The sequence below is a fragment of the Coloeus monedula genome (genome assembly GCF_965178545.1).
Source record: "Coloeus monedula genome assembly, chromosome: 16".
Taxonomy (NCBI): domain Eukaryota; kingdom Metazoa; phylum Chordata; class Aves; order Passeriformes; family Corvidae; genus Coloeus; species Coloeus monedula.
The window spans coordinates 9,618,719-9,633,137 of record NC_138796.1 but is presented as its reverse complement, the minus strand read 5'-3'; the positions used below and the strand labels follow the sequence as shown (position 1 = coordinate 9,633,137).

The 14,419-nt window shown below is 37.8% G+C and overlaps 1 protein-coding gene across 1 annotated transcript in view; it reads left to right on the top strand.

Annotated features, from left to right (window-relative positions):
- CPPED1 (calcineurin like phosphoesterase domain containing 1) overlaps positions 1 to 12,488 on the top strand; it is a 39,719-nt gene extending 27,231 nt beyond the window's left edge. Inside the window, exon 4 of the mRNA XM_082291887.1 lies at positions 11,215 to 12,488. Within this exon, the coding sequence (XP_082148013.1) occupies positions 11,215 to 11,447 (233 nt within the window). The 3' untranslated portion in view covers positions 11,448 to 12,488. The remainder of the gene's footprint in view (positions 1 to 11,214) is intronic.
- The last annotated feature ends 1,931 nt before the right edge of the window (positions 12,489 to 14,419 follow it).

The following is a 14,419-nucleotide window of genomic DNA, read 5'->3' as shown; positions in this document are numbered from 1 at the left end:
GTCCTTCCTTCCTTCCTTCCTTCTGCCTCTTGCTGTTTCAGTGTTTGTAACCACGCCAAAGGTTTGTTGTGTCATTATGTCAGTACATGCATGGTTTAGGGGTTGCTGTGTTTGGCATTATTAGATGGACATCATATTTCTGTCGTTTATAACCCAGGATCAAACCTGTAATTATCCCAGTTCTCATGTTTATACTTTTTCTGGAAGTGTCAAACACAGAGCTATAACTCAGCTGGGTAGAGAGGGATGGAAAAGAAGGACAATCTAGTAATTCAGCTCTTTCCAAGAACAAAGAAATTCATATGGATATGTGTAGGAAATAATCAGATACTAAAGTATGGTCATATTGCACAGGTGAGTTAAAGTGAGGTAAGCAACTTAAGAACATTCTTATTTTAATTCCAAAGCCCAGATCTTTTGTAGTTATTCTCTTGTAATCACTCCCATGTTACATAATGGTTTTGGTGTAAGTATCTGCTCATTACAAGCAGAGATAAAAGACTAGCTGCAGAGGCTACATCTGGTATGAAGTACTGAATTACATTTCTCACATTAGAAGTGTCCTTAACAGTTGGGCTAATTAAAGATAAAATCATGTCCTTATGATAAATATTTATAATTGAAAATCTGGCACTTGTAAATATGTATTACTACTGTGCAAAGTTAAACCATACTTGTGAGCTGCGTATCTAAGAAATCCAGCTAGACCTTTTTTTTTTTAAATGTATTATAACAACTATTGTCCTTGAAAATGTGATTTCGGCCACAGTGAAAACCAGATCAGTTGAGAACAGAGCTTAGAATTTAAGCAGAAATACCTTTCTGAAGGTATATTGGTATAACTTCTGCAAGTTTAGCCTAAGTTGTCAAAGCTTTGTCTCTTCTATGTGCAGAAGTTAAGTACAGAAAAAACCTATGTGCAAGAACTGTGAAAAAGCTGACCTGACGTTCTCATCTGTAAGATCTGCTGCAGTCACTCAACTCTGCTGCATGAAATGCATATTCAGCTTTTAAGGATTTTACAGCGCTGATATAAATAGGTTTCCTCATAGCATTGTAGGGAAAATAAAGAAGTAGTAATGGTCTGGCCAAAAATCTGGTCTGCAATTCATGTGTCTTTGATAAACATAAGCAGCAAATTAGTTTTCAAATTAGGCAGTTTATGTAATAGAAGACCTACTTTTTTCTACATATCTCATTCCAGTAAAATTTTCTTAGGATGTTAATTTTTTTTTTTCTATGACCTGAAAAGTATGGATATTTTTGGTGAGCTATAAACAATCTTTTAAAGACTTTTTGTCCTGAGAACCATCACTGACACACTGAGCATTACTTACATTACTTAATACAATATAGTAATAAACATTTCTTAATGGCACAAATGAGATAAAGCATTTAAGTAAATGTGTGAACTTGTTTAAGAGCTCTATTGAATAAAATCTCAATTAATAGCTGTTTTTTCACCAACAGAGTTAAAAAAGACCTTGTTTCAGAGTTAGATGAAGAGTATAGGTGGTTTGTGTAGCTGAGAGATGTTGCATCTTAGAGAAAATAACTAGACTAGAGATAGGAATATACAGAAGGAAATTCCCTTCAGTCTTCAGCTTCTTTTAATTAAAAAGTTTTAAATTCATCTAAGTGTCTTCAAAGCAATTTTTCAGATGTGGTTAAAAGTACTTAATACGTACATGGGGCAAAAATAACAACCGAACTTCATTAAATGGTGTATTTTTTCATTATATTTGTGACTGGAGGTGCTATAACTTCTAACACCTTTACTCATTAAAAGAGTGTGATATCTACATTCTCCTCTTAGAAATGTTGTGACAGGAGAGTAGTGTTAAAGGAAGAAGAAGCTTTCAGAACATCCACAGCTGAGATATATTTGAGCACAAAATTAAAGCATGGAGTGTTGAAAGCTGTTGTTTCTAAAATTTACCAGACAACATATGCTATGTTTCATTATTTTCTTTGTTGTGTAATCAGAGTTGACAGGGGAGTAATATTTTCATCTTCCTGCCATTGAGACCTTGATTTTGGCAAAGCCCATACATTGAGTGAGTAATCTCAGCGCTTATGTGTCAGTATTTAAGATAATTTAAATACTCTCAACTTCAGTGATTTAGATCAACCTCTTTCAAGGTTGCAATTATTTACTTATGGCACAGGTAGAGTGACAACATCTGATACATTCTGTGTAAGAACAGTTCCCTAGGTATGGTAGTGTAAATCTTGCATGGAGATACACTTATACATAGATCTTTAAAAATTTTTTTTCCAGAAGTTCAGCAGCAAGTACAAAATACGTATAATCTGTAAGGACATTAAGTAATATTTCTTCTTGGATAAATTTTTGAAATCAGTTTTATCCACTGGGCTAAAGCTTCTTCTTGATCCTTAGAGCACACAGCAATCCAGGACTGTTTGGGGTTTGTGTCAGCTCTCTGAGAAAGCATCGCTTTCAAATGGAAAAAAGTAACAAAACCAGGAAGTAAATTCCACTGAAAGGTCACAAGAGACATTCACAAAAATAAACCTCAAAGACAGAGTGACCTTCTAGAGACAGCACCTCTAAAGGCTTATTTAGATCAGTGCTCTAATTAGGTGATCTGGAATCACCCTCTGGCTGTGCCTGTTGTTTCTCTGATTATACAGGAAACCCAAGTGACACTAAAATCCTTTTGTATATAGCTCTATTTAGTATTGTCCTATAGAAAGAAGCTTCGACATAAATACACTGTGCAAAATAATATCTTGTCTCCCATTTACACAGACCCACTGACCACCGGCTGCATCAAACTCCTGATTTTTTAGTGCACAAAGCAAATTTAAGGCAGAGGTTTCCTGCACATTTGCAGGATAATGTTTGGAAACAGGAGTGCATGGGATATTTTTATTGAGATGCTTATAGAGCTGTGCAATGTAAATTCTAATTACTCAGTTCTATTTTATTCATACAGCTCTTCTGAGGAGAAAGGATAACAGAGAGCTTCAAAAGGGCTACACAAAATAATTCTGTATGTTACTGAGGGCTGACCAAAGAGCTTATGAAAGGGAGGGTGCTGATCCCCAATGCTTTACAGTGGGACTATTTCCTTCTACTGGAGCTCTGTTGGTGGGAAATTATTGGGGTTTTTTTTGGATAACAGGATCTGAGAACTGCCTGAGCACCAAGCAGTTCTGCTAACAGTGCTGTGACTGGTGCTTTCACATCTTTGCTGCTGTAACACCTGCTTGGCAGATGAGGCAATGCAAGCACTCTGAAATTGCAATGAGATAAAATCAATTCCATTCCACTGAAGAGATTTTGTTTTCAAAGACTTCTAAATATTGTCATTCGTTGTGTAGCACTGGAGTCTTGGAAAGATGAGGTACACCACGTGCCCAGGGGGAGACAAAATGTGCAGCAAAAAATGCCTATGGTTAATGTGGCTCTTGTAGGGAAGCTGAAAGAATATAATTTTGGAGTGCAGAATTGTTGTGAGAACAGGTACTGCTCTTGAACTGACCACATTGTTCAGCACTTCAGACAGAGCTGTACTCTGCAAGTGAAAGGAAGAAAGAAAAGCCAGTTTGTGCCTGATACTCCAGGGAAAATGTTCAAGATCAATTTACCAATATGACTCAAATGGCTGTATTTGCCAGAAACACTGCCTTTTACAAAACACCTGTGTACTCTCACCTGTGCGGGGGTATACACGCACATCTCATGGTAGCATCTCCCTGTGCCTGGCTGTTTGGTTCTCCTGTCTTTGAAAACTATGAAAGGGTACAAGAGTGTTGATAACATTCAGATCCTCCAATACAATTTCATGTCTTTACAGAACTGCTTCTCCACCTGTTTGCTTCCACTTTGGCTCTACTGCTGCTCCTCTCTAGCTCTCTTAATTTTGGGCGACAAATGTATCTAGGATCAGCTTTTTCCAGTCTGTCCTCTTTCTTCAGTCCTTGACCAAGCAAGACGTTTGTCTGGTGAATCAGGGAGTTTTGGATAAACATAATTATGTTTAAAATCTAATTTTATCATTAAATTTGGACAGCTAACAGAAAAGCAGAGTAATAGGACCAGAATGAGGGTCCCAGTAGCCCAGTCTCCTGCTGCTCCTACTCCCCAAACCCTTGTGAAGGGCACAGGATAGAAAAGAGCATAATGGTATTTCTTTCCAGGCCTCTTCCCACCTCCAACAATTTTTCTTTCAAGGACTTTCTGTGTCATACTAATGTTATCAACATAATGCAATTTAGTGGTTCCTCTCTAGATTTGTTCAGTTGATTTGTGAAAACTGCCAGCTTTCACAGTGGTCTGCAGGAGGGAATTTCATGTTTCACAGCTCTGTGAAGAAATGCCTTCTTTAGTTTGCTTTGAACTTTACCTGCAGTCTGGGTGGAGAGCCATTAATCTGTACATGAAATGCAGTGAACATTGATTCATGTCTGCAGTTTATTAATCAGCACTTAAAAGGTGATAATCTGAACCATGTGATAAATTTCATTGTTCAGTCAGAACCACTTTTTTTTCATCAAAATTCTCTACTGAGGGCATGGGAAGAGAGACAAGGTCTGTACTGTACCCATTACATATTTATTATGTCATTCATATTGCACTAATTTAGCCTTCTCCTTCTTTTACAGTCTCATTTGCTTTTGCTGAGAAAAGCATTTATTTAATTGAAGGCTCAGTCTAAATAAAGCATGCCACTGATTGCCTATGCTGATTATTCCAGGCATTCTCCTCCTAATTTGGAAAATCTGCTTGCTTTTCTTGGTTTATTTTTATATTGGTAATTTTTTTCCTATATTTTTACTCTGTCCATAGTGCTGGGTTGAGCAGTTTGATTTCCAGCTAAGGCCAGTCACATTTTGGACACAGCAAACCTGCCTCAAAAATGGGGTTTGTACATTTGGAACTAGAGTTGGAAAACAGCTTCTTCTGAACTCAGGGGGGTTTGGAATCAAGCCATAGAAGTGAGTGTAATTACAGACACTGGAGTCAGACATCCCTGGAATTTAAACCAGTTCAAGTGTGAACTACAACCCAATATTATCTGATTATGTGAGAAAAAATTGTTTTCCAGGTGCATGTTTCTTTGTTATTTTTTTATATTTCAGGGTAAACATGGGTGTATTATTTTCCATCCTGTCAGTGCCATTGCAACTCAGTTTTCCCTGGAGCCTGGGGCTCAGTCTGTATTTCTTGAATTAAACTAGAAAACAGTAAATTTTTCAAGAAGTTACAAAAAGAGATGTTACCTATTTCACAAAATCTTACTGTTGCATGGTTACAGAATATACCTGTTTGTTTAATAAATCAAAAAGATGATTTGTCTAGCATTTCATGTTTAAATTGAGACTTTAACATGATTTAACTACTGAAATAGAAAGGCTGGTCAAAACATCGAGTAGAAAAGATTTGTTGTTGGGCCACACAGTGAAGGCAGACCAGAGTCCCCTTTCTTTCCTGCCCAAATGGAGTTGAGAACCATGCCCAGTCTTCCATGTCCTTACATTTTTCTACACTACAGAAGACAGCAGTAGAGTCCCAAGTAAGGGAAAGGAGTCTGGGAATTACAGGACTGCGCTTGCATAATATGGTAAGACAGGGATGTTGTTGCCCCCAGGTGAATCATCCATGAGACACAGCTAAATACCTTTGTTCTCTTACAGTGCAATTGTATCAAAATCATGCTGACCCTTTCCTCTGGTGCCACGGAAGGGTTTTTCTCAGTGATAAATGGTAATTTGTAGAAGGAATCTGCTGCACTTTTTAAATTCTGTAAAATTCCTCGCCATTTTCTGCTGACAGACAAACTGCCTCCTGCACGATACTCAGTTGTAGTTTCTTTTTGTGTAATGAAGTATTTTCTCACCTGATTCTTGTCAGAAATAAAGTCAACAGTGTGCTAACAGCACTGGGATAGCTAAAGTTTTCTTCTCATTTTCTTCAGTATCTCCAGGGTTGAAAAAGGTGGTGAATATTTAATTTAGGACTTGGTTTCCTTCAGAACATTTCTCTGCTTTGGATTGCTTGGAGCTCAGAAGTGCTGTAAGATGGCCACAGTTACAGAGAATAATCTCTTTAAAATCAGAGCTGCTGCAGCCTGTGAGGATATGATGGTTGTACATAGGCAGCTGCTTCTGAGCTTGCTTGGATCCCCTAGAGCCTCCTGGTCCCTTTCTGTATCAGCCTTTTCTGTGCAGCATCCAGAGCAGGTCTCAGACACTTGTGATACCTTCTCCTGTTAGGCCAGTGAGGAAGTTGAACAGTACCCATTGCATCTTTTCTGTAAGAAAAACACCTTTAATACAATGTGCTGGTGTGGGTCACAAAGCTTGGAGAGAGAACCAGCAGAAAAAGAGAAGATGGGAAATGCTGGAAGAAATTGTCCAAATTCCCAAAGCTGTTAAAGTGAGGAAGATCACAAGAAAATCAAATGAGGAAAATCAAGTGAGGAAATCAACAAGAACTTGCTGAAGTTCCACTACTTATTTGATGAGCTGGCTTTAGAAAGCAGACACTGGAAAGGAGAGCGGGGAGGAAAGTCTTCAGAGGTGCTTTTGTATTTCCTGTTGAAAAATGTCCACAACAGAAACTATGAGTCAAGTGTTCATACTGTGTTTTTGACTTGGGAAAAGGTATCCAAATTAAAATATGAACTTTGTTTGAAATTTTCTCAAAATTGAGTTGTGCTTTAAAGATTCTGCTTATGAAACAGGTAGCATCAGAGGCAGCATGCTGAACTGCTTGAGCTGGTAATTCCCTTCCCCAGAACTCCCCTCTTGCCTTGCCACAGCCACTGTGTGGCCTTACAGCCCCAAGAGCCATAATGCAGTGTATGAATTAGCATCAAACCAAAGTGTTTATTAACTTCTTTCATGGTTGAACTGATGAAAAGTCTAAGGCATATCAGCATATGCAAGTATTACATCTCATCAGATGGCTCTTGAACAATGCTTGTTTGGGTTGGTTGTTACATCATGAATTATTTTTGCTAAGTAGGCTGCTCTAGGGTCAAAGAACTTGTACCAAAATAGGTATTTCTTTCTTTAGTAGGGATGCATTATTCTAAAGGGAAAAAGAGTTATGATCAGGTCTTTGGAAAAGGAAAACATTTTGTCTTTCAGATTCAGCTTTTTCAGATCAGAACTAAAAAGGACATTTTGTGCTTGATAAGAAAATGATGGTAAATTGCATAGCAGAACAGCTTTTGTTTACTAAAATCAAAAGTAATTCCTGTATCTAAACCATTTTTTACAAAGACCCTGATTTTTTTTGCATATTGACTGATTCATAAAACTCATATTTGGTAGCAGGCATGAAGCTCAGTGGGTTTAGGTGTTTTCATGATCCAAGTACAGTTTTAGCACAGACAGAACAGGACCTGGTACCCAGCACTGGGTGGAGCCTGACCTTTTCTGATCAAAAATGAATTTGGCAGGTTAGACCTTTCTTCCTTAGCAGATACTCTGTAATCTGTGTTGTGTTGTTATGCAGTCTGACATTAGATGATGGTGATGATCACGGAGAAAAGGATGTGTGGATTGTTTTGCTTTTGTTTTAGAGTAACTGTCTGCACAGCTTTTTACTTTATTCTGATTTTAATCCCTTTTTTCTTTAATGAATAATCCATTAGGTATGAATAGGGTCTTGCAGTAATGGATCCAGCTCTTTTTTAGTAAATGGATACTGTGAAACCTCCAGTCACATTTCAGTTCAAATAACTGTGTATTTCATAAAAAATGAAATAATGAATGCTTGTGAAGGTGCTGTTCTTTGGACATTTATTTACACAGTAGTTTTTCAGTATTTCATACAGCTTTTATATTAATGCTTTTTCCAGCTGCTGTTTAACAAAACCAGCGATTAAAAACAAATCACTTTTTTTCTTTTGTTGTAGTGGGAAGGGACTGTATGTTTTCATGTATAGCTGGATGCATTTAACTGACCTGGGGGTGCATTAAAGTGGGCTATGAAATTGAGGTCTGCCAGGGTACTGTTCTTTCCTCACAGAGTTAGGGGGAAAAATAAGGGGGTGAGGGGTGTCTGTTGCTAGCAACTTGACATTATTACTTCAGAAAAACATCTGACATTAGTAAATTAAATTTGAGTGCATACATCTCTAAGATTCTTTTTATGTTAAAGATCAAAAGCAAGAGCAAAGTAAATTGCCTGCTTGTCATCTTAGTGTTATTGCAGTGACTGGTTCAGCTTTCCTCCTTGTGCTAAGCCACAAAGTGGGTGCAGTACAGTTGAGTGAACACAAATGTGCTCTTGCAGAAAAACGCCATCAGTGAGCCTCCTGTCCATACACAGCAGTGACCTGTTTGTTTCCTTCTTCAAGATGTAACGTACTGTAACCCAGCAATAAGAAGAGTTTATACTGGCACTAAGGGGTATCTGAAAACTGAAGTCTTGGAAACAAAATGTTTTACTTGTGTCTGTCTGTCTAGGATGGGTTTCTCAAAATTTTTCCTTGAATTATCAGACAAGTGGAATTTTTTTTTCTTTAGCATAACTACAGTTCCTTTATGACTTTTGTATCCTCTGTCCTTCTAATCACACTTAGGGTTTGGTTTACATATATGATGACACAAAGTCTTGGCTTCTTTTCCTCTTTTAAACCCAAATGTTAAATTCTCTGGATGGTGGGAAGATGCTACTTTAGGACACAGATGCTTCCAGTAAAAAGAGAGAACTTAATTCCTTTCTAAAATACTTATTTCTGTTACTAAAAGTGTGTCACATGGGTTTGGACCTCACTATGGGTTTATGATTCTTACTTGTTCTTAACTTTTTCATAGACTAAAGTAGTTCTGCTTACCTGAAGAATACTGAATATACTGAAAAGGCCTTGTTACCTTGTTACAGTAGCAGCTGACTTTTATATTCCACCATTGCCTTTTGAGGGACTCTAACTGGCTTTCTCCCAAGATGTAAAAACACTTCACCGGTTTTGCTGGGTTTGTACAGCTGAGTCACAGCAAGCTCCCAAAGTTGCCCTGCTGCCTTACTCACAAGTGTACCTCATGCTGCAGCCAGAGGATGGTTCCAGCAGCAGGGTAATCAGCCCTGATACACTAAAACAGGGGAACAGACAGGCTGGAGCTGACAAGGCCCATGTATCACTGCTCGGTGACAAGGTGGCTTCGTTCTCTGTTTTCTACCTTGACTCATTTGCTGTTTGAGAAGGGCTTGGATCTGAAATATGAAAGCCCATATAGCTCTTACCAGACACACAGCAGAATAATTTATATTTTGCTTTCGAAGCTGCTTAATTTTTAACTATACTTTGAGCCAAGTTTATATATTTTATATCAGTCTTCAGATCACTCCCACAAGAGCAAAGGATTGATGTTAGCCAGCTGTCTTAAGATGGGTTCACCTACTTCCCTTTTCATTTTATCTCTGTGAAAGAGGTCTAAGTCTACTGCAGGAGAAAATGTGGAAAGTTTTTTCTGGCTAGAGAAATAAGGGTTTCCATGTGAAGTTACAGCATGTTCCTCATTACAGCTCTCTGGCTTTGAATTGTCTCTGCTGTCTTACTGAAATTCTGCAGTCTGAAGGCTAAATCAGTTGTTGCTAGCTTTTATTTTTTAAACGTCATTTAAGGTTGTAGTGCCGACAAAATTTCCAGTATTTTTAGCCATCTGGTCCAGTAATTTTTCTCTTTCACAACAGTATAAAGTAGCATTAGATGCAGCTTCAGGAAGCTGTAGGAGTCTGGACCAAAGGTCCAAGGACCTTAGACTAAGCATGCCAAAACATAATCCCAAAACCTGTTTGTAAAATTAGCTATTTATACTAACTCCACGTTTTCATTCAAAATAAAACATGTACTAGCTTAAATTAGCAAGAAAACTGATTAATATTTTTTTACCAAACTCTGAATGCTGTTCACTGTGGTGCTCAGATGTACCTATGGGCAGAGCATGGAAAGGCAAAATGGCAAAGGAGGCTGGAATAAGCTGGGAATGAAAAGCTTTGTCTAGGGCAGAACAGTCTCTCTTGGAGAGGAAGCTCCATTCCCAAGTCTCTTGTGAGGAGCTTTGCAAACTTTGACAGGAAAGAAAGTACTAAACAACAAAATTACTCTTTTTTTTTACTCAGACTCAAGATTTCATTATTTTGTAGTAATAGAAACATTTTATTAAAATTTATAAAATATGGGGAGGGGAAAGTAATCTATTTGGCACCAAGAATTTGACTTGTAAAGACAATCAAAAAGGCCACTTAGAGTAACAAATACAGCTTTTGTATTGTTTATGCAAACAAATACAGCATTTGTTTGTTTATGCTTGCAAGACAGGAGAAACAAAAAGTGGAAATTACTGGTTTGGAGGTGAGGATGACACAATTAATTTGATTTCAAATTGTATCAAAATTTCTGTAAAAATTCTATATTTTTTTACTCCAATAAAGTCCAAAATATAAGTAATCTATTTTTTTTTAAGAAAATGAAACAGAACAGCCTTAAGTCATTAAAAATAGAAGGAATCAGAGTCAACCTGCCTTGTTTGTCACCATACCAGATAAATGTTAATTCATGTCATTCCAAGCCTGACTCTTGCAGGTGTGAACCTTTCCTTTCCTGGCTGCTCCTCCTTCTTTCCCTCTTCAAAACTCACAACTTCTTTTGCTTTATTAGATTTCTTTGATGTACCTGGCTCTGTTCCCTCTGTGATACCCTCAATGTCTTGTGAAATGATTACAACTTACCTTCTCATGTATGTCTTTTCTTTGTTTGTCTTGCCCTTTCTATTTTTTTAAGGTCACTGGCCTTGGTGTACAGTTTAAGCTCTCCTTAGTAAATTTTCTTCATGCTAATTGACAAATACAGCTCTACTCTCTTTGTCTTCCAACCTGTGTTTCAGTACCATCATTCTCTAGGCAGGTATCTAATTTTAATCAGCTACCTCTGGACTGTCCCTTCTTTCTGGGCAAAGGAGTGGGGAGACAGCAAGCACACCTTTTAGTGGGCATAAAGAACTCAGAGTCCAGTAACCCTAAACACAGCTGGTGGAGCACAATAAAGTTTGGTTAATTATTAGTATTAGAAATATTTGCTACTCTTTACTAATTATTTGTTTAAAATGCAAGTTTGTGTGAATGGTTTAGTTGTAATTTTATCCTTGAAGAGCCATTAAAGAATGAGGGTAAATGTGGGACCTGTAAGGTGCTAACTAAATACATACTCTGTCTTTTTTTTTTTTAAACAGGCATTAGAGCTGTATTTTCTGGACATTACCATAGGAATGCTGGAGGATCCTACAAAGGCCTGGAAATGGTGGTGTCATCAGCTATAGGATGTCAGCTGGGACAGGATACACACGGGCTTCGAGTGGTGTTTGTGACAGAGGAGAAGGTGGTGCACAGATACTACAGCTTAACTGAACTGGGTAGCCACGGCATAGAGAAGGAACTGCTGGATATGCTTGCTAAGCAAAAGTAGGCTGTATCAAAAGATGTTTTTCCATATTAGATAAATATAAACAGTTTCATAAAGTTTCCCCAAGCAGAACTACAGATTTCTGACTGCAGTGTCCCAGAACAGCTCCCAGTTTGTTATCATCCTAAATAACAAGGAAGTTGTTGACATGTTTTTCTTTTTGAAAATGAGACCTATGAGGAAGGTCCTATGGGAGAAGAGCAAAGCTAATATGGTAATGTGTCATTGAAAAGTGCAGTTCTGAGAATTTTCACTTTGCTCCTAGATAATACTTTCTTATTACAGAGAAACTGGTGTCTGCATAACCCTTTAACTGGAGAAGTTATTTCAAAATCAATAAATTTAGTAATTTCTGTTACCTTCTGGACAATATGAATGGGGCACATTTTTACAGAAAAAAATCTCAAAACATTTGAAATCAGCAGACTCCTGCTGACTTTTAGCAACTTTTGGATCATATCCTGTTCCCTTGGTGTCATATTTTATCCCATTCCCCACACTTTATTTTCTTAGCTCTTCAGAGCCAGGAGCAATAGGAGAGCAGACACATTCTGGTTTGCAGTCACAGCTTGGGTTTCTGTTTTATCTGTTATAAAGTTTTATATAATGTTATATAGTTTTATAGTTTCCATTATATAGTTTTATATAATGAAAAGTCTGTAAATGAGGCTGATATAAATGTCACTGACAAACTAAAGGTGAAACAACTATTTTAGTTTTGAAATTTTACTACCATTCAGTTAACATATATCCTGGCTCTAGCTATGGAAGTTGGAATAATTGCATGGGCAGAATATTCTGTCCAGAATACTGTAATCAGAAGTCACTTCATTGATTCCTAGACAAGGGGAGAGCTTTGATTTCCAAATGCAATATAGAGTGCCTTACTGTAATATACAGAATATTGAAAACCCTAAAAAGTATGTTTTCTTCACTGCAACAAGTCTTTAAAAACAAATGCATAAATTTGTTTATGTGCTGCAATCCACCTCTTTTTTTGCAAGTGTATCTAATTTGTTGAAAATAAAGTCTTCATGTAATTAAGTCATACCTGTTGGGTTTTTAAGTATTTAGTTGAACACATTACAATCCATGCCATTGGTTATCTGGAACTGGAGCCTGGTGCAGCTTTGGCACCTGAGGAGGGAGGAACACAGTATCATTAATGCCTCCTATCATGTTTTATGTATGTATTCACATACAGTAGTGTTCCCTAGAGGGTGTTACAGGTATTTAAATATGGTGAGAGGTATGAAATGCTGTGCTGAAGAGTCAGTTTAATTACATAGTCACAATAGTTTATCAAGGAGGCTCCTTCAAGCCTGTTTTGTGGAACTGCTGAGACTCTAAAATCACCTCTGCAGCATTGCCTTGCAGCAGTGAAGTGGCTGTACCTGCAGCTGGACAGGGCTACCTGGGGACTGCAGCCCCATGGCAGCAGCTTGAGCAGTGGTAATGTTGGATTCAGAGAGAAAGGAAATTATTTTGCTTTTGTTCTCCACCTGGCTTTGCTTAGTTGAATGTTTTCAATCTCACTTTCTGTAGAATGTGGAAAATGAGAGAACATTTTCACAGTCTCATACATACCAGTCATATAACACAGTCATGGGAAGGATATTTAACTGTAGTATGTGGCTGGACATTACTGTATGTAGTAAAAAGTTAAAAAATAAGCTGGGAATGTGGGTTTTTACCAGCATAAATGACAAATTGTGTTTCCTCACTTTTCTTAGTGTAATTAGCTAATTTAGAATTAATACTGATGCCTTAACTAATTTGAAGTGGCAGAGGTCCTTGTTGTCACTGTGCCTCATCTTGTTTATGTCAAGAAAAATAAAACATGTTAAGTTATGAAAAAATTCACCCATGGAGACCTTATTTAAATTATAATTTAAATTATAATTTAAAACAACATCTTTTGATGTTTAGGACATTATTTTGGTACGTCCAGCAGGGCTGGTAATTGCAACTCTCTGTCAGTGTCAGTATCTGACTGCCTTTAAAGCAAGACATCACTAACAGTTCAAAGTGCTGATGAAACAAGAGAGCAAGGAAGTCCTCATGTTGCTGTGGGCTCAAGAGGCTGGGCAGAGATTAAAAAACACCAAGTGACCACAGTTCATTTTGGTTTCTCTTAGGCTGGTAAAAGGATGAGATGAACCTTGATGGCTCTTATTAAGTGTGGAACACATTAGAACACCAGAGAAACCTGTGAAAGTAACCTAATACTACATAATAAAGTACAGCCTGAGGTGGAGACCTATGAACATGAGGAAATGACTGAAAACTAAGTCCTCGAGAGAAATCCTGGTTTGCCAGCGTCACTTTAAGCAACAAATTTAAGAACACACTATTTCTGAACCTTTCCAAAAAGTCATTAAGACATAAGTACACTTTGTTTGCCTAATGCTCTCCTTTAGTGCATTTGGGCCCAGCATCAACTCTTGCAGGTTTTAATAGAGGTAATATTTTTATAGGGCTACAGTATTCAGCTCCTGGAGATTACACACAGAAACTAAACACTTGATGTCTTGTTAGAACTTAATCACATTTTACACTGGCAGAAGTGAAGTTTCCCCTGCCACCCCTGTTTGCAGACAGTCTGTGCCATGGTCACTGCTCAGTGATTCCCTTCTTACCTCAGCTCAGCAACTTGGTTTCTAGTGTCTGGTTTTTCCAGACGTTATCCTCAGATAGCTGGGTTTATTCTGCTATGAGACAAATAATTGAAGACACATCTATCGTAAGTAAATCAAACAGCAGCAGTAAAACCTGAACATTTCACTGCTTAGAAGGCTCAGCTCCCCCTGTGTGTGACAGCACAAGTGTGTGTGTGTCACTGCAGGCTCACACTCATCGTATCACTGTGCTTAATGCTGGGAAAAGGCTGCTTCTCTTCATGCCCTTCCTGAGCCTTTCTGTGCAGACTCCAGCTGAACACAGCAATATCCTTTAAAGCAAGGGCAGCCTTCACA